Raw genomic sequence first — 27,121 nt, 5'->3', positions numbered from 1 at the left:
TTCTATGACGGTTTGCAATCCCAATGGAGAGATGACGTGCTCAAGAAAAGACTACTCTGTGCATCTGATTTAATATTTAGCAAAATTCAGCTTCAGTCCTCCTGTATTGACATGTTGAAGTACAGCCTGTAGGGTTTTTTTCCATCAGATTCAGGAGTCTTTCCAAATACAGTAGCATCATCCAGATAATACTAGATTCTGAGCTTGTTATTAAGAATTATTAACATATTTGAAAAGCTCTGGATGTTGATTCAGGTCCATATGGCGTATGACTAAAAGAGAAAAGTTCCATTAAGTGTAATAAATGCTGTGAAACTCAAGCTGTCTCGATACTTGGCAATATGCATTCTTTAAACCAAGAGTAGAAAACATACTCTGCAACTATGACATCAGTATCTGCAAATGGTTAACTGTCAATCACAATGGCTTTGTCTGGCTTCCCTAAGTCCACACAGAAACAAGTATTCTGGTTTGCTTTTTTGTCACCACTGTGCTGAAACTAATTCAGAAAATGCAGTGTCTCCATTAGTATCATTCTGGGCTATTTTTTTAATTATCTTGTAACTCAGCATCTCTCATTCAATTGTAGAGAATATAATTTCCATTGTAAAAGTGGCACATTAGATTGAATTGTCATGCTGTGAATAAATCCTTCTACACACATATGGCATTTCCATGTAATAGCTGATACTGTTTCTTTTGTAAGAGCTGAAACTGGAATTTGTATTGCAGCAGTGTTTCACTGTATTGAAGCAATGCACATATCTATATATTTGCATATGTAGTGCAGTTCTCAGATTTATGCTTAACAGGAATATCGCTATACACAACAAAAAATTCAGCAGTCATTTTTCTATGCAGGAAACAAAACAATGTTCTTCAGGTAGCTCACTAGGTAATGTCAAGTGTCAAACTTCTACAGCTTTGCAGGTGAATGCATTCACTGAGTACTAAAGCTGAGAAACCAGTATCCAATGTTATTTTAGTAGCATATGACCATTCTGACACAAGAAAAAGTAACTGGACACAAATGCATCCATAATGAATAACTGCTTCCATCCGTGGTCAAAACAGTAACATCCGGCGCTGTTAGTCACAGAAGTATTGCTTAGGTAGAAATTCATGGCATATTTTAATATAACATCTTTCTGCAGTATTTGCAGGTTATCCAATCTGGTTTACAATGTGCTGTGGAGACAGCAGTAGTATATTTACACACACACATACATATACACACATACACGTTACACATGCTGAGCTTTTAGCCATAGTTTCAGTGGCTGCAGTTTGAATGCAGTTCACCATTTCTCAATTTTCCTAGTGCAAATTCAGTTAGAGAAGCAACAGTTATGATCTCTCATAGTGTCAAGTCCAATTCATGCAGTAAATACTATCTATAATCAATAGAAATGCTTTATTTCATAAGATGAACTTGACCTTTTTTTGCTGTGCTTCTAGACTTACACATGATTTTTAACTCCCTTAAAGCAGCAGTGTACTGTTCTATTGAGTCACTTGGTTTCTGTGTATGCTGGCAATCTTTATTGTATTCGGCTACAACATTGCAGAAAAAAATGTATTTCGTTTCAGGAAAAAAAAATTAATCATGAAAGCATAGAGAATGCACACCAGCTCTCTGCTCTGATACAACAAACAGCAGAAGTGGTTTTCTTTCTCCAGCAAAGTCAGTGCTGTTAACTCTAAGTATATGATTTCCAACCATTTACATGTGAACAACAGAAGGAACTTAGGAACACCTGGACCTTGTAGGAATGATGCAAATGAATTAAATGACAGCACAGACACTCATTTCTTCACCAGCTGAATAGAAAGGATGTAATACTAAAAAGATTATTCCAGGTCTCCATAGAAATACCAAATGAAAGTCTGATCCTGACTGCAATAGGCAATAGTAGAAACCAACCAAAAAATTCCACAAAGTCAGATTAGCTTTAGAAGCTTCCTGAATTTCTTTTACCTGACAAATGTCCTCCTCTGTCCAACACCAATGCTGCAACACCAGAGCTCTCCAGAGTAATGGAAGTTGAGTTCATGTTATGTACGTGAAGCAACTGGATCAGCAACTGGATCATCATCTACCTGTGAACAGATGGGGAACGAATGCAGAGCATTTCTTTCAGTCTTGAAACAGCCAATTATGATGGAAGCGACTGATAAATCTGCCTCTGCTTTTCTGTTTTGTTGTAGTTTCAATACTGAAAACAATGAGGGTATTTCAGAGGCAGTTTTAATGAAGTACTTAATTACTACAGGTTTTAGCATGGGGTATGAGATGTGAATGAAGCCTATAGGTGTAGAAAGTTACTAAAGATGAGGAAATGCAAAAGGAAGAAAAAGGAAGGATACAGACATAAAAGGCAGAAAACAAATCAAAGAAACAAAATATAGACAAAGAAGTGATCCTAATAACAAGGATTTCCTTTCTTACTGTTACTAAGATGACAAAGAAGGTATTCAGTAAATAACAAAGGAATATGTAGCTGTTTTGACAACTGGATGACTAAAAATTTTTACACAACCTAACTCTGTCAAACCTGAAACATTCCAGTTGCAACAACATTTTAAATTCTCAGGAACATTCTTGAGGCATACCCAAATCCCCTGCTCAGTGCTATATGGTCTGGAATCAAAAGTTAATTTAGAAGCAGCTGTTTTAATAGAATTTTGTTTCATTAATGTTTTTATTTTAAGTGGGAATGAATTATGAAATCTGGAAAGGTGTCATGGTGAAGAACTATCTTCCATGTATCATTTCCAATTAGACCATAAGGATGAGGAGCAAGAGCAGGATGCTGAACAGTGTGCACTATCTGAGCGTTCTTCAAGAGTGTTTTGGGAACGCTATCAGGCTGCCACTTCTGCTTCCTTCAGGGCTGCCCCAGTCCTTTTCTAGATAAAACAACTTGAGCATTATGATAACTGGTAACTTCTTTTCCCCCCTAGTAAACCGTACATTTGTTGGAAAATGAGGTTTAATGTTACCAAAGACAAGAAGGGAAGACAGAACAGGGGTGTTCCTGGGAGAGGGATGAAGGGGGGAGCAGGGACTGAACAGATGGATAAACAAAAGGCTGAATAATTTCTAACTCGTTTCAGTCTGAACAACAAATGCCAAATATATTTCGATAGTATTCCAAATGTACTTTAATAGCTGGGGGAGACAAGGAAGCAGGGGAGAAAACCCGCATCACAACATCGTGCAACTCAGGAAGATGCACCAAGTCCTTTGCTTCGCATTTCGTGGGTATCTTACTCCTAAGTCATCCAAGAACAGAAAACGTCCTTCGGCAGTTTTACGAGCACGGTACATCAGCTCCTTTGTTACACTGGAACAAGAAGATGTTCTTTCCTGTTCCGACAAGGGAGTTAAAACGCTACCGCGGGATCTCTCCGAGCTGGCACCTCTCCGGCCAGGGCTGGGTTTGCCAGATTTCGGCACGCGGGTCGAAGCGAAGCGAGGAAGGCACAGGCGGGAACGGCCGCGGCGACAGGCGCGACAGCCGCCCCCCGACACTCCCCTCAGCGCGGCCCGCCGCAGCTGGCCCGCCGCCGGCCCGGCCCGGCCCGGCCCCGCCGAGGCCGCGGGCTGCCCCAGCCGTAAGTAAGCGCCAGCGAGGAGGTCGCACGGCGGGGGAGGGCCGGGCCCTATTTTCGGCCGGGTTTACCGAACGCGCTTTCGGCGTGAAACGGGGAGAGCAGCCGCCCGCGGGCGACGAGGGGAAGCGAAGGGGCCCCCATCGCAACCGCGGCGCCAACAGTCACAACCGCTGCCGCCCCGGCAGCGCCCTCAGCGCCGCGTCCCCGGGGACGGGCCCCGCCCGCCGCCGTCCCGCGCTGCACCACGGGAGTTGTAGTCCGGCCCCGCCAGCCGCCAGCTGCCCGCCGGCCGGCCGCCCCCCCCGCCCCCCGCCGCCGCCCCCAGCCCGGGGGGGAGCGCGGCGCCGCGGCCGGCTCTCGCGAGGCTTGGGGGCGGGAGCGCTCTCGGGCGGCCTCCTCGCGAGGGCGGCCGCCGTGGGGATGTTTGGTGCGGGCGCCATTCCCCCGCGTGACGTCATAGTGCATTGTTGTGAGCGTAGCGGAGCATCCCTCAAGCTGTCAGCTGTGCCGCCGCCGCTGCCGCCGCTGCGGGGAGCCGAGCCGGCCCGGCCCCCTCTCCCCTCCTCCTTCTCCTCCTCCTTCTCCTCCTCCTCCTCCTCCTCCCCCGCCCCTCCCGCCCCGGGGGCTCCAGATCTCGGTGTCACCGTATCATTGTCCGTGCGGAACCCCTCCGGGCCCCCCCGCCCCCCCCGGTCCGCCCTCCCCCCGCCCCCCCCCAGAACCACCTCAATGAGATGCAAACATGAAAGACAAGAGGAAGAAGAAGGACCGCACCTGGGCCGAGGCTGCCCGCCTGGTAGGTGCCGCGGCAGCATTGTGTGTGTGTGTGTGCGCGCGCGCGTGTGTGTGTGTGTGTGTGTGTGTGCGCGTGTGTGTGTGTGTGTGTGCGCGCGCGCCGCGCGCGTCCCGCCGCCGCCAGCCCCGCGCGCTGCCCGCCGCTTTGTTGCCGGCGGTTGGGGCCGTTGGGGCGAGCGTGCGTGTGAGGGGCCGGGGGGGAGGGAGAGAAAACGAGTGTGTGTGTGAGAGACTGAGGGAGAGCGTGTGTGAGGGACTCTGTGGGAGAGGGAGAATGGGGGGGGCGGGGAGAGTGTGTGTGTGAGTGTGAGGGAGCGTGAAGGAGTGCGGGTGTGAGGGAGTGCCTGTGAGTGCCTGTGCGGGAGTGTGTGTGAGCGAGTGTGCGAGTGAGAGGGAGGGTGCGAGCGTGTGAGAGGGTCGGAGGGAGGGAGTGTGCGAAGGGGCTGGTGCGTGTGCGAGTTAGTGTGTGAAGGGAGAGGCCGGGGTGCCCCAGCGTGAGGGGAGCTCGGGCGTGCCTCTGTGTGTGTGAGGGGGGGTGCTGGGGAGGGGGTGCCTCCCCCCCGGCGGGGCCGGGGCAGCCCGCTCCCAGCGTGGGTGAGCCCGGGCTGGCGGTACAGGCAGCCCTCTGCTCTCCTCCCGTCCCCGCCTGGAGAGGAGAAATAGCTACATCCCTTCCTCGGTGTATGTGTGAGGAAATGCCTATTCTTTTCTTCTTTTGCGTGTGTGTGTGTGTGTGTAAATACCCAGGGATTGTTTCTATCTCCGTAAGTTCATGCATCAGCTATCCCAAGAAAATCCCTCCTTTTAATTCTGGAGAAAAGTGAAATACACGGGAATTGCCTTTTCATCCCTTTAGTGTGGACGGGAGAACGGGTGAGGGGCGAGGACGTTGGAGATAACTCTGTCCTGGGATTTCCCTTCACCCTCTCTACCTCCCCCACCAAGCAGGGAGAATCCAGGGCAATCAAACCCACTTCTGGAAAGCCTCTGTGGCTCTGGAGACCTAGTCCATTCCCACTTCATTAAAAAACTGTCTCCCTTACCCTACTGTATCTGTTTTCATGATCCCGTATTTATTGTTTGCTAAGTGTAATAGAGCACATTGTTTATGTTGTTCTTCAGTTCTGGAGTATGTACAGGTTCTCTCCTTTCTAGGAATTTTACAACAAATAGTTAAGCACAATACAGCATGTATGGTTGTACACATTTGTATGTGTGTCTTCTGCAAAGTTGGATCTCGTTCGGCTTCAGTTGGGTGTGTAGAAAGATGATAAAGCTAGAAAGATAGGCTGCTGGTTATATTGCTTTTCATATCTACATCAACTTTATCTTTTATCCATCTCCGATACAGGCTTAATTGCTTAAGTAACATGCCTGTGCTAATGGTGCATCTGTTTCTAGTAATGGGTATTCATATCTTATTACTATTATTTGTTTAGTTGTGAAGCACATTTCTTGTAAAAATGTTTTTACCTTGTTGTATGAATTCCTACATGGGAAGTTCAGCCTGCCTCTCCTGCGTAAATAATTACAAGGTATTAGACAGACACTACCTATAGATGTCTCTGTAAGCTGTACCGAGCTGTTCTCATATGCTTGGTCAGTGCTAAATTCTGATACGGCTCATTGTACATCCTACAAGATTTTGTAATAATGCGGCTTTAGTGAAGACGTTCTGATACAGTGTCACTACTGTCCTCTCTTATTTCTCACGATTGTAACAAGTTGAACTGCAGTAAAGCACTCGCCTTTGCCAAAATAATTTTATCAGTGGGTGTTGCTAGAATACTTGTTTTTCCATGCATTAAACTGGCATCATGTATTCAAAAGTCTATAAAATACATCAAATGCTATTGTAACTTTACTCTTTCAAGTTGCTGCTGCAGTTGCCACTGTAAGCTGTATTTTGTTTGACAAATGTGCATAAAGGAATTTTATTGTGTATTGAGTAAAATTGCTATTCCCATGTGGCCCTATATACGGAAAAGTTTAAAGCCTCTGGAGAACAAAGGCTGATCCAGTGCTGAGGAGAAGGGCTAAGACTTATTTTCATGATGTCGTATCACCTCATGCTCCCCCAGAAGGGTCATGATTTGCTAAAACTGAGTAAAAATGATACAACGCTGTATAAAAGTGGTGGAGATACACGAGGTCCATGGTGTGGTTTTGTCCAGCCTCCTGGGGTTGCCAAGTTATGGAGGACTTTTCCCAAGTCTGTTACGTGAATGATAGTGCTGCTCAGACCAACTACAGCCTTGCACAGGGCTTCACTTGTATAGTGACATATGTCTGCAAATCACAAAGATTGAAGCCAAAATTGCCACTCCTTACAGCATTTTATGTTAGGACCCTGATGGTTCATTATGACTTCGTTTTCTTGGGATACATCAATAATGTATTACTGCAAGGTTTGATTAAATCAATTTCTTTCCAACGACAAGTAAACAATGAAGTGATTGATACCTACTCACAAAAAACGACTCATGAGTTACCTAGATCAATACGTTGTAAAATTGTATGCTGCTGAATTATTTTTAGGAACAAGAGCTGGAATTAATACGTACAGCAAATGTATGGATATTTACGTGTTAAATTTTCTACAAAAGCCCTTACATTACAACAATATTGGGCTTTCAAAGTGAAGTGCTGAGAAGTATGAAATGACAGAGGTAACGTTGCTGGCATTGCTTTTTCACTCTGTTGTGCACGTCCATATGTTACAATCTAGAATTTAAATGACATACTTGCATGCTAGTTTCCCAGGTACTTTAAGTTCACTCACTAGAGCTGCTGATTTTTCATTTTATTTTCTTTGTTTCATGGGAGGTGCCATACCTAATTTTCTATACCCCTTTCAAACTCCGTGCTAAAATCTATTTTTCTTTTATGTTTCAGTCGTACATACATAGCTATTATTAGCACCAGCCGGTAGCTTCCCAAACGCAAATGTTTCTATACTTATAACATGCCTATGAAGTTAAGTATTTTGACCTCTGCTTTACCCATGCAGAGCTGAGGCATGGAAAGATTAAGTACCTTACTCAAAGCTGTGCAGGAAATCTGTGGGAGAGGCAGTTACGGTACCGACAGCGTCTCCGTAGTAGTTCTGTTTCATAGTCATAAAATCATCTTCCTTCTGTGGCCACACTTTTGCCTCATTCACTCTCTATTACTACTTTTCTCACAGTAATTATGAGAGAAATGGATATGGTCACGTCTCTATATTCAATCTATATTGAAACTCATAATGCACCATGTAATAGTTATGGATAAAAAAGAGTACAAAAACTGGACTCGAGCCTGAAATCATTACACAGCTCTCCATTTCCCACATTCACAATGAAAGAAGAAGTACTTTAGAAAAATATATTACATGACAGTCTTAAAATACATTGTAATGTGTAAGTCTAAGTGGTGAGGCTCCAAACTGACAGTCAGCATTGCATTTAGTGTTTTTTGGTATGTGATTAAAGGGTCTTTGAAAACTTAAGTTCCTGCAATGCAGTGTTTTTTCAAGCTGTTCCCTTAATTTTTAAAACATAAGGAGGAAAGGACTCCCATTATATTCAGCTCTTTCTGTAAGTACCACGTATGTGATACAGGCACTAAAACAGGAGCCACTGGCATGTCCTGGAATGGGAATTGGAACTCGCATTTTGTGGACAAAGTCTCCTGCCGAGAGTTGAATCTTTCTGTCTGCGACACACTGCTTTTTTCCTCATGCAAGTCTGCTTATCTTAGGGCAAGGCATAGCCCAGCTTACAAGCATTCCTGAGAAATGAACGCATGTGCAGGATCAGTGGAATGGTGGCATACCACTAACAGTTCATGTTACAGAACCCATTTTGTAGAACATGCATTTTTATGGACAAAATTGCAACCTGTCTTTACAACCTGCCACAGGGCATATCTTTGATGTAGACCCGATATGTCAACTCACTTTGTACTGCGCTTTTGCAGCAGACTACGGCAATGCTTACGTACGACCTGGGCATTATCTCCATACCAGTTTTCTGCTTTTTGTGTCTGATAGACTAAGATAGAACACTTAAGAATGAGAACAAATGAAAATCTTAAAAGGAAGGAGGAGAAATGTCCTGTTTTTCCTCTGTCTTTCAGTTGATCCCCATTTGCTGAAACTATAGTGTTGTTTTCTGGTCATACATGGAACTCATAAAAAATGAATAGAAAAGTTAAACACTTGAGTAGTTTAAGCAATTTGTAATGATTCCTTTCAGTTGAAAAAACTTGTATCCGTTTAGTTTCATCTGTTCTTAAACTCACAAGGACTCTCAAGCAGTTGCTGAAAGTCATGAAATAGTGAATTCTGCTTCTTAATGATTTCATGCCATAAGATACTACATAAAAAATACTGAAATGAAAAATACTGAGAACAAAACACGTCCAAGGATACTCTGCCACACAAGAACTGATAACAGTTTTAAGTAGGTAGCAGTGATCCAACTTTTATCATTTGACTGCTAGACACGATCCTTTGTTATTTGTGATATAGAAGGGTGAAAGAGGCCTGAACAAAATGAGTGGAAGTTGCTCGCTTCAGGAATGCAGAGCTCAGTGTATGTATGAAGCATAGAACATCTGCCTATGAAGGGTGATGGTTTATGGTGGTATTTTAAAAACATTTTTTATGAGTAGCTTGCCCTTATTATTGCCCTCTTTTTTTTCCCCTACAAGTGGTGTTTTGAAACACAGTTCAGTTAAGCCTCTACCACTAGTTGACAATAAACCAGAAGAAAATCCCAAGAATGAGAACAGTAGTGCTTGTTCGGTCATTTGTGTGTTGGATCTCCTCTCCAGTATTTTTGCTCTTTCTTCTCCAATTTTTGTTCTGAAAGAAAGGTTTTCTTGTGTTACTGAAGACTGTGTGCTTTATGGTGCTATGGAAAGTCCTCATGGTTCAGGTGACCTGTGTGTATTGGGTGAGTAATACTCATACCTTAATTCTTGTATTTCTTGCACTGATCTCCTGACAGGATCTGGCTCTTAATTAAGAGTTGTTCTCTTGCTCCTGTAAACTTTAAGAAAATTATACTAATTAATTAAGGAAACCGATGCTGAAAAAAAGTCATGAAAAGCAACAAAAGCCCATTGGCATTGTTAGCTTGCACGTTACCGTTTAATGTGACTGGCTGTCCAAAAGCTGATTGTTGCTTCATCTGGTCTGCTAAGATAGTGTAGTTGAAACAGATCATGTAGTGGTATGGAAGTATTTTTGCATTACATCTTCATATTTGAAGACCACAAATGAAACAAAAAATCAGAAGAGTTAACTTCTCTGTAGCTAGACCATTGATGATAATCCCTTTGACTTTTATCTTGAGTCTTTTGTTACTATAAATAACATTTTAAAGCATTGTGTGAAAGGAGCTTTGGGTATGTTTAAAAATGGGAGATTTGACATAACTTTGTTTTATGGTATTAAGGATTTCTTTGTTGTTGGCTTAACAGAGACCTACTATTATTTCCATATTTGTTCTGAGTTAATTCTTTTTCAGACATGCAGAAACGTGGCTTGGGAAGTTCTGATGGCCTTTCCCTTTGATCCACAGTCAATGCTGCTTTGAAGAGCTATATTTTATTTTGGTTTGCTCTAGGGTTTCCTCCGGTTTGTTTTATTCAAAGTGATTTTTGCACTTGTTAGACAAGGTTGAACCTGCACTTATTTTTTTTTTTTTTTTCCTTCTGTGGTTGTCTTTTAAGTGTCAGTATTTTATTTTGTTAGCATGAAATACAGAAATTAGTGTGCTTTAATATTTTTTTTTTATTTTAAAAGGTGATCTACAAATAAAATATAAATTTAATCTATTTCAGCTCACCTTTTGCATTCTTCTAGGGCAGACTGAAAGCTTCTAACTCTTATCTTGAGACAGCCCTTTAACCCTCGGCATCACAGACCTTTAGGAAGGCAGGAACCCAACCCAGGAATGGGACCCGTTCTCAGTAATGTCACCTTACTTCTATCAAAGCAGGGTAACATAGGAGAAAACCCTTACAGGAACCTAAATGTGAACATTCCTCAACGATGTGAAGGCATTCTCAGTGCCGTAAGGTATATGTTTTAATGCTCACTGTTATAGTAAATGCTTCCAGTGACACCTGGCTTACCTTTCTCTGTAGAAGAACCAGTATTTTCCTGTCATACTGCATGTTTTGGTTGAAATAACTGATCTGTTTTTAATTCTTCCGGCAGATAAGTTTCTCACAAATGAGATTTGGTCAGTTGCGTGTGGAACTGGTAGAATCCCAGTGAAATATTTTCCACTAACCACACCCAAGGCCCTACCCACCCTTCACAGCTAGGGTGCTTTCGATTTGCTAGCCCAGTTCACCAATTCCCTGCATCAAATCGTGTCACTGCAGCATCCTAGTTTGGACCAGGGTGCATGCTGTCCGCAAGGTGAAAAGCCAAACTCGCTGTACTTCCTGCTGGAGCCTTTCTTTCTTCTTTATACTGTGACCAGTGGATTACAGTCACTTGACGAGTCATTTGCTAAACTTGACCTCTTGGCTTTGGAGTAAAAGGGTTTTTTTAAATGTAAGCTTCAAAATGTTTTCCCTTTTCCTGGGTATGATGATGATAATCTTGGCATTCCCTGTAAATAGCAATAACTAAATAGTGGCCTCCTTTTCTGCTGTCCTGGGAGAAGACCTGGGAGAAGATGTGATTAGTGGAAATGATTTCTTTACGATTCCATGGGTTCTGGTTAAAACTGACCAGATCCTCCTTTTGAGGAACTTACAGACTGAAGGAATCAAATGTCTTAGCCTTCACTCTGGAACAGTCAGCTTTCTATGCAAAGGTAGACAACAACCTGGAATAGAGCCAGCTCTGAGCAGCACATCCCAGTTCAGCCCATTTGCTCATCCTGTTAGTTCAGGTAGCAAATCTCCATGCTGCTCAAGGACAACAGATTGGCTGTAGGTGGCCCATTTAATCTCTTACCAACTTTGAGTGACAGTCACCCTCCCCAAAGAAACCCATATCATTGATTTACTGGCCCTGTGAGGCTGCTCTGTCTTTGCAAAGTCTTGCTGCAGTTACTTTCGTGGGAGGAGGTGTACCTGCTGGGAGTGTAAAAAGGGTAGAGAGGTGCCTTCTTACCTGCAGCTAATCTTGGTTTGAAGGGATGACCTATGTCTTCCTGAATATCGTACCTTAAGCAGACCACTACCTAAATATATCCAGTTATGACTGTAGTACTTTAGCACAGATGTCATGATTATCAGGAGACATCTGGCAGTGCGTACCTTCCTCCTAGAGCCTTTTTGGTGTCAGTGCACTGATTGGGCTTGTGGACTGCACTTGGTGTTGGAGAGATCTAGAGCAGCACTATTCACTTTGGTCTAAGCAAGCTCTGGTGTTTTTGACATTGGAACAGGAAGCTAGGGGGATCTGATGTATTCACCCTTGGAATGTTAAGAGTTCAGCTCTCATTAATGGCTTGAGCTCAGCAGGACAAAGTCTGTGTGGACCCTGGCACGTATCTTTCCTCAATACTGGAGGACCTTTTAGATGAGGTTTTTAACATACGGGATCCAGCTGTTATATTGCAGGTTCTGAGTCTGATGTGGCATCCTGTACTTCAGGTGTCTGAGGAGACTGTAGTGTAGCATTGAGTTTAGTTGCTGACAACCTTTGCCAAGATCAACAATCACAGTTCAGTCTGTTATTCTGGAATCACCAGGGGCATTCACAGACCCATTAAGACGCTTGGGCTGTAGTGCTCTGTAGAAGACATTCCAGGTCATGTCCTAGATTATTATTCATGGTTTTGGAGCATCAGAAAGTAATTTCTTTAGATGGCAGACATTACATACTCTGTTTTAAAACTTGTTGTCCTGTATACATAGATTGGTCTAGCTGAGCCTGTAACGATGAGTGTCACCTCACTGCTTGTAGAGGTTCAACTCTAGAGATCATTATCCTGTGGGTGACAGTCGCATCCTACAGCGCATAGTCTGATTTACAGATAACAACATTTTCTAAACATCTACAACTTCAAAAGTGTTCCTTGACAGACAAACGTCTTGAGCTAGTAGATTATTTAGTTTGGAGAACTTAATGTTGAATCTATTTTTCTTGTTGTGATCTTGATTAAGTATAGACAGGATTTAGTGAAGCAATCATTCTAGTCAGGGTTTATATTGCTTTATCCTGGTTAGCTTCCTGTATAACTTGGTGTCTAGAGAGGAAGAAGAGCCTTAACCAAAGTATACGTCAGCCATTTGAAGGTCAAAGTTTTACTCCATTTCAGCTGATTCTTAGCAGCCTGGAGAACCTGCCTAACTGTGCTCTAGTTGGTGAGATGTCTTGTGAAATATCTACAGAGTCTAGTAAGTCACAATCTTCATGTCCCATATGATTTGTTCTAGCCTTTGCAGCTTGAACTTTCTTTATATAAGATGAGGCTCTACCACTATCATCGTATTGCCAAAGTACTTCATCCTTCATTAAGTGATAACTTTCTGTTTTGATTATTTTTCTTTTGGTTCTGTCAGTTTAACTGAACAAATTCCACATCCAGATGTTTCAGTACATCTATTGATGTCGATTTTTGGATAAATGTTAACCCTTTTTATGCCTCAAAATTCTCAGTTACCCCCCAGCTGCTGGGATATCTATTGGCATTGCTATATCAGAGAAGCACGTGACATTCCATGTCACTACGTCTATATACCAACAAGGGTAATGGCAGAAAATAGGCCCTTATTGGCCATAGCCTGCTGTCATTCTTCTGGACCAAGATTCTGGCACCTATCTCAAAATCATGACACTGTCTGATCACACTAGTTTCCTTCATGTCATTTGGCATTGCTGTCATTTAGAAATTCTACACAGGTAAGACCAATTAGAACCTCTTTGGAATTTGGGGTTTAGAGCAGGAAAAGCATCTTAATTAGAACATTACTTTGATAATTATAGAACCGATAATCATAGAAGATGAAGTTGGAAAAAGACCTCAAGGTTCTTGTCTGTTTAGACTTTAAAGTAAGTCACACGCCCCGAAGTAGTTTTAGTTTTGTGAAATCAATAAAATCACTTGGTAACTTTCGTTACCCATAGGAACCTTTGCCAGAAGCTGGTCTTTTTGTGGAATTTCACATCCTACTTACAAAAATGGGAGAACTAAGAGAATAAAATGATTAGGAAAAGTTGTCCAATGGGCATGATTTAGAATTCAAACGCATCATTACCTCTTTTTTTCTGACAGTGACTAGACAGAAAACATCAATTTTCTTGTGCAGATTGAGAATTCTGTATCCATTTAATGGTGCTCATTCACATTCTCTGCTTTTTTGAGGCTTTTTTGGACTTAGTCTCAGGATTTTTTCAGCAGTTTGATGTAGAAATGCTGCAGCAAGTTTGTACTTAGAGCAGTAGTTCTTAATGCATTATAATCCACTTCATAATTTGTTTCATTCATAATGCAAGTTTTTGGGACATCTTGCAAGCACTCATCTTCTATTAAAAAAAAAGTAGAATAACTTAGTGGGTCTCACTGTCTAGCTGTGGAATTAACTCAGTAAATCACTGTTGAAGACATTTTCAAGTAAGTTACTACTGAAGATACATTAATACCTTTTTGTTACTGGTTTCAAGATGACCCATGACTCCACAAGTGTGTACCTTCCTGAAGATGTCAGGGACTACCAAGCATTTTCTTGGGTTGTTATTGTACTGAGGTGTCTGGGTTTGAATTTTTTTTTTTTTTTTTGACCAAGAAGAAGAAAAATCTGTGTAGCCAATTTTGCTACATTGGCAATCCTTGTCAAACAGGTTGTTTGTCTTCCTTTTTGTTCTGTTTGCAGGGTGCTGTGCTGTCAAGTTGTGTTGCATTATTAAACATCTCCTGTCGGTTAAGCACATGTCAGCAGAATGGCTGGACAGTTCAGCAAGTGCTTGGGTCCATCAGGCCAGATTGTGGAAAAGGGAAAGCAGTACTGTAGAGCCTGAGCTGTCTTTTATAAGGCTACTAATCTTTTAAAAGAATGGTGGAGATTCTTGTGATGATTTACTTCATCCTGCCCAGTACATCTGAGTAGCTGGAGACTTTGAATATAGATCACAGTACAACAGTGGCCTCCTGGGTAATAGCTGAAGTGCTTTTTGCCAGGTATCCCAGTAGGAAATATTCGATGGGAGGACAGAATAAGGATTGCATGTTTTGATGTGCTTCCTTGAATTCCTGACTTAGCAGCCTGAATCTTTTATATATATATATATCTTTATATATATATATATATGTATACACCATGTCAAGTATTGGGTTCCAGCCCTGTGAGACTGACTAGGAGAATCATAGAAACAAGTCTACGTGCCTGGGACATTTGGTCTGCCCATAACGAGCCCCAGCATCCTTTGGGTAGACAGCAATAGCAAGAAATGGCCATTGCTCCCAGCTCTTGGGTTGGTCCAGTTGTGGTGGTGTTTCATCTTGCAATTCAAGTTCTTCATGCTGAAATCCTGTTCCTCCAGTCAGTGTTCAGGGCTCAGCTGACTCACTGCCAATTTCCCCTATCGCTTTTGGAAGAAGAGCTACCCATCTGAGCGGAACTTGTCAATGATAGCCAATGCTATGTCTTTGTCTTGGGCTGATGCTCCTTGTTGTTAGAGTATTCACTAACAGACTTTTACTGATTTCTAGAGCATGGGATCAGCCCCCAAAGAGCAGATACTGAAAGAAAATGGGATTACTGCTTTAAGCTAGATTGAACATTGCAGTTACCTTATGAGGGATCTTTCCTGCTCTTTGTGATACAGTGTTCCAGTGATGGTGAGCCCCACTAAGTGTTTGTGATACTAAAACATGCTCTTTTTTAGAGTTGTAGAAGCACTTAAGAACTAGAGGGCTGTGGCTTCACAAGGTAAATTTGGAGATTTTTATCAGTCTGGCTGTGCAAGTTACTGCATGCTGTATACGTGCACTGCTGATGAGTGTTGCATTTACTAAGTACCTCCACGGGAACTTCTCAGTACCTGTGCTGTGATCAGCCCTGCACAGTAAATGTTTGATGTTCATTGTAATGATTGTGGATTGTTAATTTAGCCTCCAGGCCCACAGCAGCAGTGGCACTTGAGGAGGAGACTGCAGAACTCTTATATGGCTGTCTGGGGAGTTTTCCAGGGAAAGAGATCATAAATGTGGGAGAAGTGAACAGATGCTTGACTGGCTGAAAGGTGCAGGATACAGTGCAAGAGATAAGCAATAAGAAGAGTGGGCAGAGTGAAAGGCCTTGAGGAGAAAGTCAGTGTCTGAGCAATCATTTGAGCTACTATGTTTCATGGATTCCAAAAAGGTAGTCTTTCAACTGGTCTGTGAACTACAGATTGAAAACTTCAATAGAAGATGGGAAACTAGAAAAAATTTTGGGGTAATAGAGTCAAAGCAGTTGATCAAGAATGTTTTGTTTGGATTTTGGAAGTTAGATCGGAAAAACATTGTCTTATTATCTTTTAATCTGTTTAGAAAAAACAGCCAACCAACAAAAAAAAAAAAGCTAAAATACCTTAATCTGGCAAATTAGTTTGGCCTAAATGGGATTTTTTTTACTTTTTCTTCAGGGACCTGTTAGAATTTTTTTTAGACTAACGTCTAATGAAATAATTGTTGTGTTGCAAAAGAGAACACTTCTGTCTCCATTAATTTGTAGGGTTACCTACTTTGCATGGAGATAGACTGTTTGACACATTATCAAAACATTCTGATCTTACTATAATTCTTGAAATCTTTAACACTTCCATTAAATTAAAAAACAGCAAAAAAAGAGAAAATCTCAGTCTGTGTAGTCAATTTTAACTATCCTTAATGAGGACAGACACAGTTTCATACTGTAATTTTCATGCACTAACTCATTATATTAGTGTCTGAGCTGTAGGAGAATGTTTCAAGCTCTTTAAAGTTAGTGTTAAAGTAAAATAATGCTCCTGTCTTCATTCTGAGCCAGATCTACAAAAGTGGCTGCCTAGATAACTGAACTTGGTAGATAGGCATAGTGATTGGGAAATAATTTTGAAAGAGCTGCAAAGAGAATGAGAGGTTTAAAAAAATTAAAGAATCACTGCACCTGTTTGTTGTTATCAGCATTCCTAGAGCTGTTATGGCAAGAAGCTTCATGTGTTAGTTAAAGTGTTGTTAAATGTTGGAGTTAATTTTATAGAAAAATATGCATATGGAGTAGGAGGGAAGGGATCTGGGGAAAGCATTCTGAGGACTAATGTTCTGAAAAAAATGAGGTTTTAAGTGCTACATACATACATAATAATAGGTATGAAGCTTATTACTTTTAGTACTTGCATACATTTTCTGGGATTAGTAGAAGAGAATGAAACTGGGTTATGTCTGTTGGCATGGCATGTGGTGAAGAGAGTGTGTGCCTGGGTGATACTGATGTAATCCTGGAAAGAAAAATGGTAGTGCTGCATTGGGAAGCAGTGAAGAACAAGATGGAGATGTTCTTGTAGCAATGAAAAGCAGAATAGCAAAGGTACCAAAGGGAGGGAAATAAATCTATGACTGACAATGAAAGAAAAGAAAAAAAAGTTTGGATTCTGGGATAAAATTGCATTTTATTTGTTTATTTATTTTGCTATCATTTCACTTAGATAACCAGCTAACAACAGTATTCCTTTGGCTGAAATTGTAAGTAATCCCTTTGAAATAATTGAAAAGACCTATTTGTCTTCTGAAATATTCTTTCATCCCTTTGGTAGTAAGATCTCCTGTTGGAATTTTCAGAATTGTTTTTGGATTATCTTGCTCAGGTTATTTCTAGAGCAGCAAAAAAATATACATCTCCTAGAATCTCCCATGTCCATGAGTCTGTTTGACATGATGCTTGAATATGAGACTGTGGTAGTTTTCTTGTGATCCTGGACACCTTGGTTTATTTTTGTTTTAACCTCAGAGGACATAGCATGTAAATCTCCTAAGTATAATTTTATGTCTTTGGATGAGATTGTCCGGTACAGGTAAAGGACAGTTGCATTCCTGGATTTGAACTGTAAGGCTAATCTCATTACTAATTCTCATTGTTCCAAAGGCACAGTATGAGTTCGGTAGTTACACTGCAAGCCCAAGTTGAGGCAGTGTAACTTATCCGTAAAGCAGTTTTCATTTTTCTGTTCACTTATTGCTACCTACTTTTGGAGGGAAATGGAAGATATAGCTAAAACGTGTATTATTATCAACCTCTGAAACGTTAAATCTAAAATGATGTGTCCAAACCCCATAGACATTGAATTTATTTGCCAGTAGCATTTCCTAGGAGCTGACAATTTTTACTGCTGTATTTGCTGAGGACATGTGACTTCAGGAAAACTCACATCCTCATGTGTATGTATGTCGGTGCTCATAGAAAAAGAATAAATCCCACAACTGAATATACTGTATACCATCCATGTTTTACTGTCTCTTGGTTTGCTTTTCTTGGGTTGCAGTTACCGTCCTGATGGGTAACAGCTGAATCTGTTCAATGTATAGTGAGGGGTCTTAGGATAAGAAATATGCTGTGATACTAAGGACCCTTAAAAATAGAAGTTTGTCTTGCACAGAAAGCCTAGCTTATTGGGAAGTCTCTGTATTTATATTCCTTTATAAAATCCTGTGTGATTTCTCTCTGTTGAGCAATTACTTTGTTGTGATTCTGGAGTTCAGTGATGGTAGCTGCATGATGTGTATGGCTGATGGCCGTTTCTCACTGTAACCTGGTCAGTGCTTGTCCAGCTTGACTTGGAGGGGTCAGCCAGTCTTGTAGCTTGGAGTAATGCCTTTAAGCAGGGTCAGGAGTTTGGAACCTCCACAACAATTGCAGATTATTCTGAACATTTTCAGGTTCTCCCCCGCCCCCCCGTGAGGGAAGACATGTTCTGTATTTTGCTTTGAGATCTGATTACAAACTTTGTTTAACAATCAGCCTTTTGTCTCCTTACGAACTCCAGTTTTGAAGTCACAGTTCACCTTTCTTCTTTATAGGCTGGAGGTCCTATTGAATTTGTTTACCTATGCCAAGGGATTGCTCCTATTGGTTTAAATCTCTAAGGGAAATCAGCTGGTAGACAGTTGTACTGATGAGGACCCATTGATTTTTCTCTCCTATCCACTTACCATCAATAAGAAGTGTCCTTAGCTTTCATGATACTTCCTCCCTGCCATAATGTTGCCCTGTTACCTAGTTGGTTTCACTGTCAGGGCTGGTCTTAGTTGCTGATCGCATTATATGTGGATATGATTAACAGCCTGATAAAAGTGTTTAAGTCAGTACTTGAGAAACCTAGATAAAGATAATGCTTTGTGGTGAGAGCTTTTTAATAATGTGTTCTATTTGATGTAAACCAATGGTAAAGGATTGCTGTTTTTAACAGTAAAAACTTCTATATCAAGGATTAAAGTTTACCTAGCTTGGCATGATTTAGCAGTATCCAGAAAAGGAGAATTTAAGAAAATACAGACAATCCATGTTCCATTTTTGAGGAAAAATAATTCTTCCCTCTTTAGTGGAACTTTTGCTTATGTTTTTTTTCACCACAGTATTGTCTGAAGTATTTTCTTTCATAAGAAGGAGTGGGGAGCATATAAACAAAATATTCTGTGTGTATTTCTCTGAAGTGATAGGCTTTTGAATGATTATTAACTTAAATTTAGGATGGCCAGATTATTTTACAAGGTCTCTGGGAAGAAGTTAGCATGTAACTTTTCTCAAAACATGAGGAAAGCTGCTCCTTCTATCCTGGTTTTGTTTATGTAGTTACATATGAATACAAACACAGATGCAGAGCCATCATATATTCTTTCTGATCTGCCTGTATTGTGACAAATGTTTCTTCGAAATAGTTGTTAAACAGTGTTTTTTTCAAACCTTTAAACAGATGCTACCAAATATCACTATAAACCACCAGTATGGACTTCACTTCTGCAGTAAATGGTGTATTTAACAGGACAAGTGTGGGCGGACTTAGGTGATGAGAGGGGGGAAAGGACTATATGGAAAGACTGGTAGGAAGGACTGAACAAATAAATGACACAAAATGGATATGAGTTAGTGAACTGCAAAATATTCTCCTATTTTTGAAAATCATAAATGAGTAATTGTCAACTGTGCCATCTGTAAGTAACGTGGGCTTCAAAACTTGTGGCAATTAAAACTGCCTAGCATCCCACTCCAACCCTGTATTTTATTCTGTGTAAAAGTCAGTACTGAAGACTAATCTCTTATGACATTAATCGTCTCATGAGGAGAGACGGAATAAATCACAGTAGCCCTTCCTCTCTTCACTCATGAAGATAAATGCCATAACATGATGGGTGATCTTTGTTATGACACTAACCATTATATATTTAACAGAGATAGCAAAATCCCACTGACAGCTAACAAAAGAATTCTCTCTTTACACATTCTATGAGAAGGCTGTATTTCTTTAGTTCAAAACCATGACTTATCGTATCTGTTTTCAGAGCAATTTATGCAGGAGATCTGGATTGTGCCAGTGAAGTCTGTTCTGTACACAATGATGTCATGATTCAGACTAACAAAAACTGATGTGAAATAATTGTGCAAGCTTTGGAAGGAAAAAACTGCGTAATACCCAAGAACTCTTAAGACTCTACTCTTTTGTATTGGTTGTTCTGACAAGAAAGAATAACTCTCCTGTTTAAAACAAACAAACAAGCAAGCAGCACCCCCACCGGCCTCACACCACTCCCCCAAAAAAACCCCAACTAACCAAAAAAAACCAACACCCCAAACAGACAAAACCAAAGCTTTAATCATTTTTCCTTCTGTGGAGATTTTGGTTTTCCATTTTGCCTTCAGTACGTGGTGGTTTTAAGGAACTGAAAGTGGCTTTCTGTTGTGTCTGTGATTGCAAGGGACTTTTAATTTTTCCAGCTTTATCACTTGCTGTACACCTCTTGGGAATTTCTTTCCAGGTTCCATGCATTAGATACATTTTTTGTAATTTTCTGCATCTCTGCTTGCTTATTAATTTGAAGGGAGTGATGCTGTGTATCATCCTGTGAGTGAGGAACAGAGCAAACAACTGAGTTGTGAAGTTTATGGACTTCCTTTGAGAGGTTAAGAGGATCAATGTGACCTATACCGGCTTTTCACCTGAGCATCAAAATGTGCTGTAAATTTCATGAGGTGGTATCATGCCATCTATCTGACAATTAAAATGGAATTATAATTTTTAAAGTTTTATTTTTATGCTTGCTGTCATTAACCATATTTTAGTAACATGGGTAGAAGTGCCTTTTGGTTGGTTAAATATATTCATGGTACATCAATTGAGTCGATGTCAGTTACAGCATGAAACTTGTCTTACCCTTTTAGTGGGTGAGTTTTACCTGGGTGAAATGCTTAAAATGCCCAGAACTAATATGTAAGAATATTTAGGTAGAGTGCATAATTAAAAATATTTTATTTGTATTCAGCTATCCTTTTTTCTTTTTCTCTTCCCCCTCCTTTTTTTTTTTTTTTTTTTTTTTTTTTTTTTTTAATTTTTTTGCCTTCTGGAAGTCTTAGGTCTGTATCTTTGGGACACTGTCTAACAAGATAAGCTCTGATAGTAAAGCAACGGCAAGAAAACCGGCATAACTGTCACCTCCTGTTAAATTTGGTACATTCAGAGAGTAGCCAGTAGGAATTTTATTTCTCACATTAAAAGTAATCCTTACACATTACATTTGCCTGAGGAAATTACACGATGAAGGCTTTTAAAACAGACATATACTCATTCTATCTGTTGATTTTTCTGGGAAGTTTTACTCTTTTTTTTAAATTTTACTATGCTGAAACATACAGCACACCTTTCAGTGTCTCAGAAAAAAATAATCTGTTTCAGCTTTCAGTAGAGAAAACAGCATACATAAAAGCAAATATGTTTGGGGTTTGGTGCTTCTTAGTATTTTTTTTCTTCTTCCCTTAGTAATGATGAATGTATTCACACTGGTGGTAGTTCTTTCCTCTGTTATCAGTAATATAAGGGCAGCTGACAGGGCACTCATATCCATTCCACTCCATTAGTTCCAGTCACCTAAGCATGGCCTCTCTTCATTTTGTACAGGGGTAGGTGCCAAAGGGGAATTTTTATCCCTGCTGGAATTAGAGGCATTTCAGGATCATGGCCTGTGTGAACACTGAATGAGTGCAATTTCAGTAATGTTTTTGGGTGGCAGAGCTGTGTTTTGCTCCTGGCCCCTTTTCTGGAATAATGACTCGTAGTTGTAAACAGCTTTGACCCATCTTTTTCAGCTGGGTGCACTGAAATAGAAATTCAAACTTCTACTCTAAACTTAAATAGTCAGAGAATATGGTCTACAAGCTATGGGAAGTTCACATTTGTCTTGTCAGCACCTAAGAGCTACATCATGCTGCTAGCTAGCTATTCAGTACTGACTACCTACGCAGCACTTGTGTACCTGTGTGGGGGCTTTGGGGAACCCGTGGCAATGAACTGCATCTGTAAGGATCTGCTAATGTTTGGGGAGGTAGAGGACATAGGAGTGTACTGTGGGAGCGTACTGGGGTAAGGACAAGGAAAGAAAGGTATTTCAGTTGGGATGCGGAAACGTGGGAGATAAAGAAGTTAGGGGTATTGCAACACCTCAAAAGATGAGAGTATCACTTTGAGAGTAGAGAAAGGCTGGGCAGCGTGAGAGGCAACGGGATATTGTGATACAAAGCAAGAAGGGGCATGGCTTGCATGGCTAAGCAGAAGTCTGGAGGTTGGACTGCACTGTCAGAACTGAGCAGTCATTCTGAGAATCAGGATGCTCCATCGCTTGAACTGAAGTCATCACTAGTAATCCTGCTGCTAATAATGGAACCCATGCCGGGGTAGCAAGTTTGACATCCTGCTCACTAGGGTATGTATCTTTGATCTTGATCTTACAGAAATCTGATGGGATTTGGTGTGCTCACTGGCTTCATCCTGTTACAGTCACTGAGGTGTTTATGGATCTGTGCTGACAGAGCCTTTAAGTGAAAGTTCCTGGTTGCTCGGACAGGCTGATTGCTTTAGTAAAGAGAGAAATACATAGCTTTCCTTTTGTTTCAGTATGTCAGACCGGATCAATAAGTTATTATAAGCCAGTTGTTTAGGGTTGAAAACTTTACCCTACGTTTTCTGGTGTGATGTATGAGGCCACTAGCAATGGCAAGATGTCGTTGCTGCTAGAGCTTGTGCCTTTTAAAGGAATAACACAATTGTATGTTTAATTTTAGCTGAATTGTAATCCAATTTCTTTTGAGTTCAAAATGTCAATTGTACAGTTTATCTGGAATTTCCAAAACACTGTTGCTGTCTTTCTATAAGTTTAAAATATGACATTATAAATAAATTTTGAAAAGAACAATAAAAAGGGTCCAGACATCTCAGAACAGGCCTCAAACCAGCCAGTCAAAGCAATGGAATGAACAAACAATCATTCCACTCTTTCTTGCTCTTTCATTCAGTATTTTAGGAGATGATAGTGCCTTACGTGTCTGGCAGGTTAGCAAAGCTAGGTGGATCAGACTGACCTGCAAACAAATTCTATAGTAGAAATTCTCTTGCAGGAAACACTCTCCCAGTTGTTCCCTCTAGTTCATGCTAAAGGAACTGTAAAGTGCTTTTGTCTAGAAGAGGGCTAGGGAAAACCGTTTTTTGGGTATACTTTAAACCTCTACAGGTCAGTAGCATTACCTCTGAACCTAAAAAAAGTGTGGACTAGCAACCATGCACATAACTGATGTTAAAACTTAATGTATTTCAGCAGGTTTAGGTATTTTTATGTGTTGCTTTCTTGTTCATGTTACATCTTTGTTCCGTTCCTTGCTTGATTTTACTTTTCTTTCTTATCTGTACTGATGCACGGATTACAGAGACAGATTCATACTATGGAGCATACCATGAAAGTCACATCTTATGTCTGCACCTTCTTCTACTCAGATTTTATAACTTAGTTATTGTAACTGCAGCTGCTCAAAGACAAAAGTCCTACCAGGAGAATTATTACTCCCATTTCAGCTTCTTTTAATATTTTAGTACTTGGAAACTACTCTTTACCTTTCCCTTAATCACCACCAGCAAGAACTCCATGAATATCTGTTTGAGAGCTTATGTTAAAATAGGCTGTAGTGCATCTTCCCTTCTTATTCTCATCGCTCTTTCCTCTTTTTCATGTATCATGTACCCTCTCACCTCTTGATCTTGCTGCTTTCTCTTCTTCATCCATCTCTATGCACGTCCTTTCTTCCCCCACTCTGTACCCTACCCTACCCTCCTCTCCTAACCGTTTACCCATCTTTCTTCACACAAAGGGCTTTGAACTTTTACCAGGCTGCTGATAATTCCCCAATGACTAAAGCCATTAATCAAAAATGAATACAAAAGATTTGAGTGGGGCATTTCCCACAATAGAAGTCACTCCTCCTGTTAACCTCACACAAGCAGCTGGAAAAGACAATGCTGGATTTTTTCCAGGATGCTGTTCTTGTACCCTGTTTGGGACTCCATCTTTCAATTCATTAATTTAGTAATGGGTGGCTAGAAAATATCATATATTTTCTGCTTAGGACAAGGAAAGTTATTTTTCTGTTCTTTTATTCACCCTGCTGTCTTTGGACAGTAAAGATTGCCTATTGTGCAGTTCAGCCTGATTTGTATTTTAGCTGTTGAGTGGGAGCACTGGCCATAACTGTACTATTCCTCTTTCTCCTCCCAAATTATTTAAATAATGTTCTAAAGAGAATTGCTTCAGTTTGTGAGTAGTGGCTCAGCCTATAGTGTGACCCAGTGGACGTGATATAATGATCCTGATTTTTGTCAGCTAGCTGACCTTCAGATCCCTGCAAGCAGCTTCCAGAAGTGGAAGAGGCTCTGTCCAGTTCCAGCTAACTGTACTCTTGACCACATGGTCAGCATCAACAAGCCCACTAGACTGATCTGCATGCTGCTTTTTGACCACAGCACAGTATCAGACCACACTTGGTTCTTGGTTAGAAGAATCATTTTCTGTCAGCATAATATAACTGATAGCTGCAGGAGTAGTTGCTGCTTTTCTGGCAAAGCTTCCCACTTTCTGCAGGAATGTTTATGGGTGGCAAGAAGGCTGACTTTCTAGATTGCCTTTCGTCATTCTGTCCCTCTGCTTGTGTTCCCTCTAGTGGCTGAAATGCAAACGATTGAACGGATCTGACTCATGTAGTCACAAGCAGCTGTGTATATAAATTAAACTAATAATTCCATCAATTACACAGAGGTTCTCTTCTGATTTTGTAGGTGAGCTGAGCATTCAGGATTTCTCTCTCATGCAAAGCTCTAGAGTTTTCTTGTTAACATTTCACTGGAACGTGTTTTTCCCCACCGTGGCAACTGATTTTTTTGAGCAGTTGTCAATGCATAGAAGATCGTAGATGCCATGGTGAGAAAAGAAATTTGGATTTCTTCATCTCCTATATAACTGACACGGTTTTGCCACAATGAAACTGGGAATGTATGTGTTTGTGGCATCTGTGTAATTATTTAGTATCTCTGAATTTGTGGGTTGATATGTGTAGGTGATACAAACATAAGAATTTGTCAGACTGCTACCATTTGCTGAGAGGTTTGATTTCCACTGTGCTTGGTAGGATCTGAGTCGTCTTCTCTTTGAGTCATTAACCAGGGTTTGAATGAACACCAAGAATGTGTTCAGTGCAATGACTACTTCTGTTCTTTTCCAGATTGTCCTGATGAATATCAAATAACTTGTCCCAGTTATTTAGCGGCTGTCCCTTTTTAAGGCTGTGGTTGAATGGCAGGAATAAATAGAGCATATTTGATCCTCTGTGATAGAGGTTGCAGTCAGTGCAAACCATTCTTCTGCCATTGTCCTTCTTAACAAAATACATCGAAAGAGTCATATTCTTCATGACAGTACTTTGGCATGTTTTAATTTCAGCATTATTAGTCACTGCCCATATAACGATATGAGTGTTGGTGGATGGAGTGGGAGGAAGGAGAAAGATATTTAAAACAGATAAAGGCTTCCTCCCCTGATGTCTGTTACTTTATGCTACTGCTTTTTAGTATTTTAGTTGCCTTAAGGCACAGTTAGTAATTCACTTTGAATTTCTAATATTATTTTTAAAAGTCTTAGAAATGCAAAAGGGACTGTGGGCTTTTAGCAGTGTTTATGGTGAGATACAGAGGCAAGAGACACTAGTACAATTATCAGTTCACTATATTCGTTAGCTCACAGACTCTTAAATAATACTCTGATGCTCTTTTCCGTAACTGGGGGAAGAAAATGAGATTATCATTAAAATGTTTTAACAAGTAATTATTTTTATTTTCTTACTGTGATAAATGTCTAGGTTAAAACGCGGGGGGGGGGGGGGGGGCGGGTGTGTGACAACATGGTGGGAGGGGCAGAAAAAACCATCCTTACTAAGGTTCTCTGCTAAATTAATCTTCGTTCTGATAAAGAAAACTTAATCAGGTACACAATAACAGGATTTTCAACTTGAGCAGTGTTAGAATTGGTGAATAAATGCTTTTGAGTTAGGGTATGAACAGTTCTTTAAATAACAGGCTTTAAAGGGTTTAAAGGGTTAGATGAACAGAATTAAATTCATGGGGTGTATGAACTGCAGCCCACGCTACATGTCCGGCGTAAAACAAGTCCGCACAATGGGCAATTGTTTGCTCCAGCACTTTCAGCCTGTCTAACATACTCTGCATTTCAGTTTGTCATTATACCCTGAATGTGTTCACTTCATACTGTGCTATTTGAAATCTGCCTTGTGGGTTTGATTAAACTTTCTGTAGTGGTGTTATGCATCCTGCTTGTTGGTTTCATTGTTGTTTGGTGAAGATGATCTTACGTATCCCTATGTCTGGCCATTGTTTCCACAACCAGTTCAGTGCAGCTTCCTCAGCACAAACTGCTCTCCCTTCTCCCATTGTCCAGAACAGGGTGATTTCTGATGTTTGCGTAGCTTTATTGTTTCCTTCCCATTATTGTCAAACTCACGTGGTAATACTTGGCACTTTTACTGACTTTATAGAGTAGGATGTGATGTCGTAGAGAAGGGGACAGGGCTACCCAAATTTTCTCAATTACAGGGAGGAGCTGCCCAGGTGTGCTGAGGGGCCTGTACTCAGGAAGAGAAACAGGGAATCCTCCACAGTGAGTAACCCCACTTTCAAGTGCACACAGTTTCCTTCATAGCCGTGTCCAGTACAGTGTAGTTTCCTCTTCTGTCCTTCCCAGTTTGCCCTCTGGAATGTTCCCAGTTCATTTCTCTTCTTTTCCCTTTATTTTGGTGTATTCTCATTTTACGTTGTTCTTTTTCTTTGTCTTCTTTCCGAAGGTTAAAGTTTCCATTTTTGTCTCTTCACACCATTAATCTTTTCTCATCCTAGTCTTAATCTTGATGCGCATTGTCATTTTTCCAATGTGTCATTGTGGTTCTGTCACTAATACATTGTTATCATTTTTCTTCCCTTGCTGTGCAATGGCCCTTTTCCCAGCCCTGTGCAGTTTCTTCCGTCCTTACTCATTGCCGTACTCTTTCCTACCCACTCTTCTTTCTCGTTTCAAATCACCTTTCGGTTTTCCTTTCCTGACGGGTCCCTTTTGAATCTTGCATATTGATGTACATGAGATAAGCTCAGTTCACCTCCCAGACCTTTCTAGTGCAGCCCTCACTTCTGCGTTTTCCT

The 27,121-nt window shown here is 40.9% G+C and overlaps 1 protein-coding gene across 1 annotated transcript in view; it reads left to right on the top strand.

Moving 5' to 3' along the window:
• Nucleotides 1-4,104: 4,104 nt before the first annotated feature.
• ASXL3 (ASXL transcriptional regulator 3) overlaps nt 4,105-27,121 on the top strand; it is a 139,597-nt gene continuing 116,580 nt past the window's right edge. The window contains exon 1 of the mRNA XM_074820037.1: nt 4,105-4,414. Within this exon, the coding sequence (XP_074676138.1) occupies nt 4,361-4,414 (54 nt within the window). The 5' untranslated portion in view covers nt 4,105-4,360. The remainder of the gene's footprint in view (nt 4,415-27,121) is intronic.

The sequence above is a fragment of the Strix aluco genome, chromosome 1 (genome assembly GCF_031877795.1).
Source record: "Strix aluco isolate bStrAlu1 chromosome 1, bStrAlu1.hap1, whole genome shotgun sequence".
In the NCBI taxonomy this organism is placed as follows: domain Eukaryota; kingdom Metazoa; phylum Chordata; class Aves; order Strigiformes; family Strigidae; genus Strix; species Strix aluco.
Note: the sequence above shows the minus strand (reverse complement) of the source record. Positions and strands in the feature narration are given on the sequence as shown.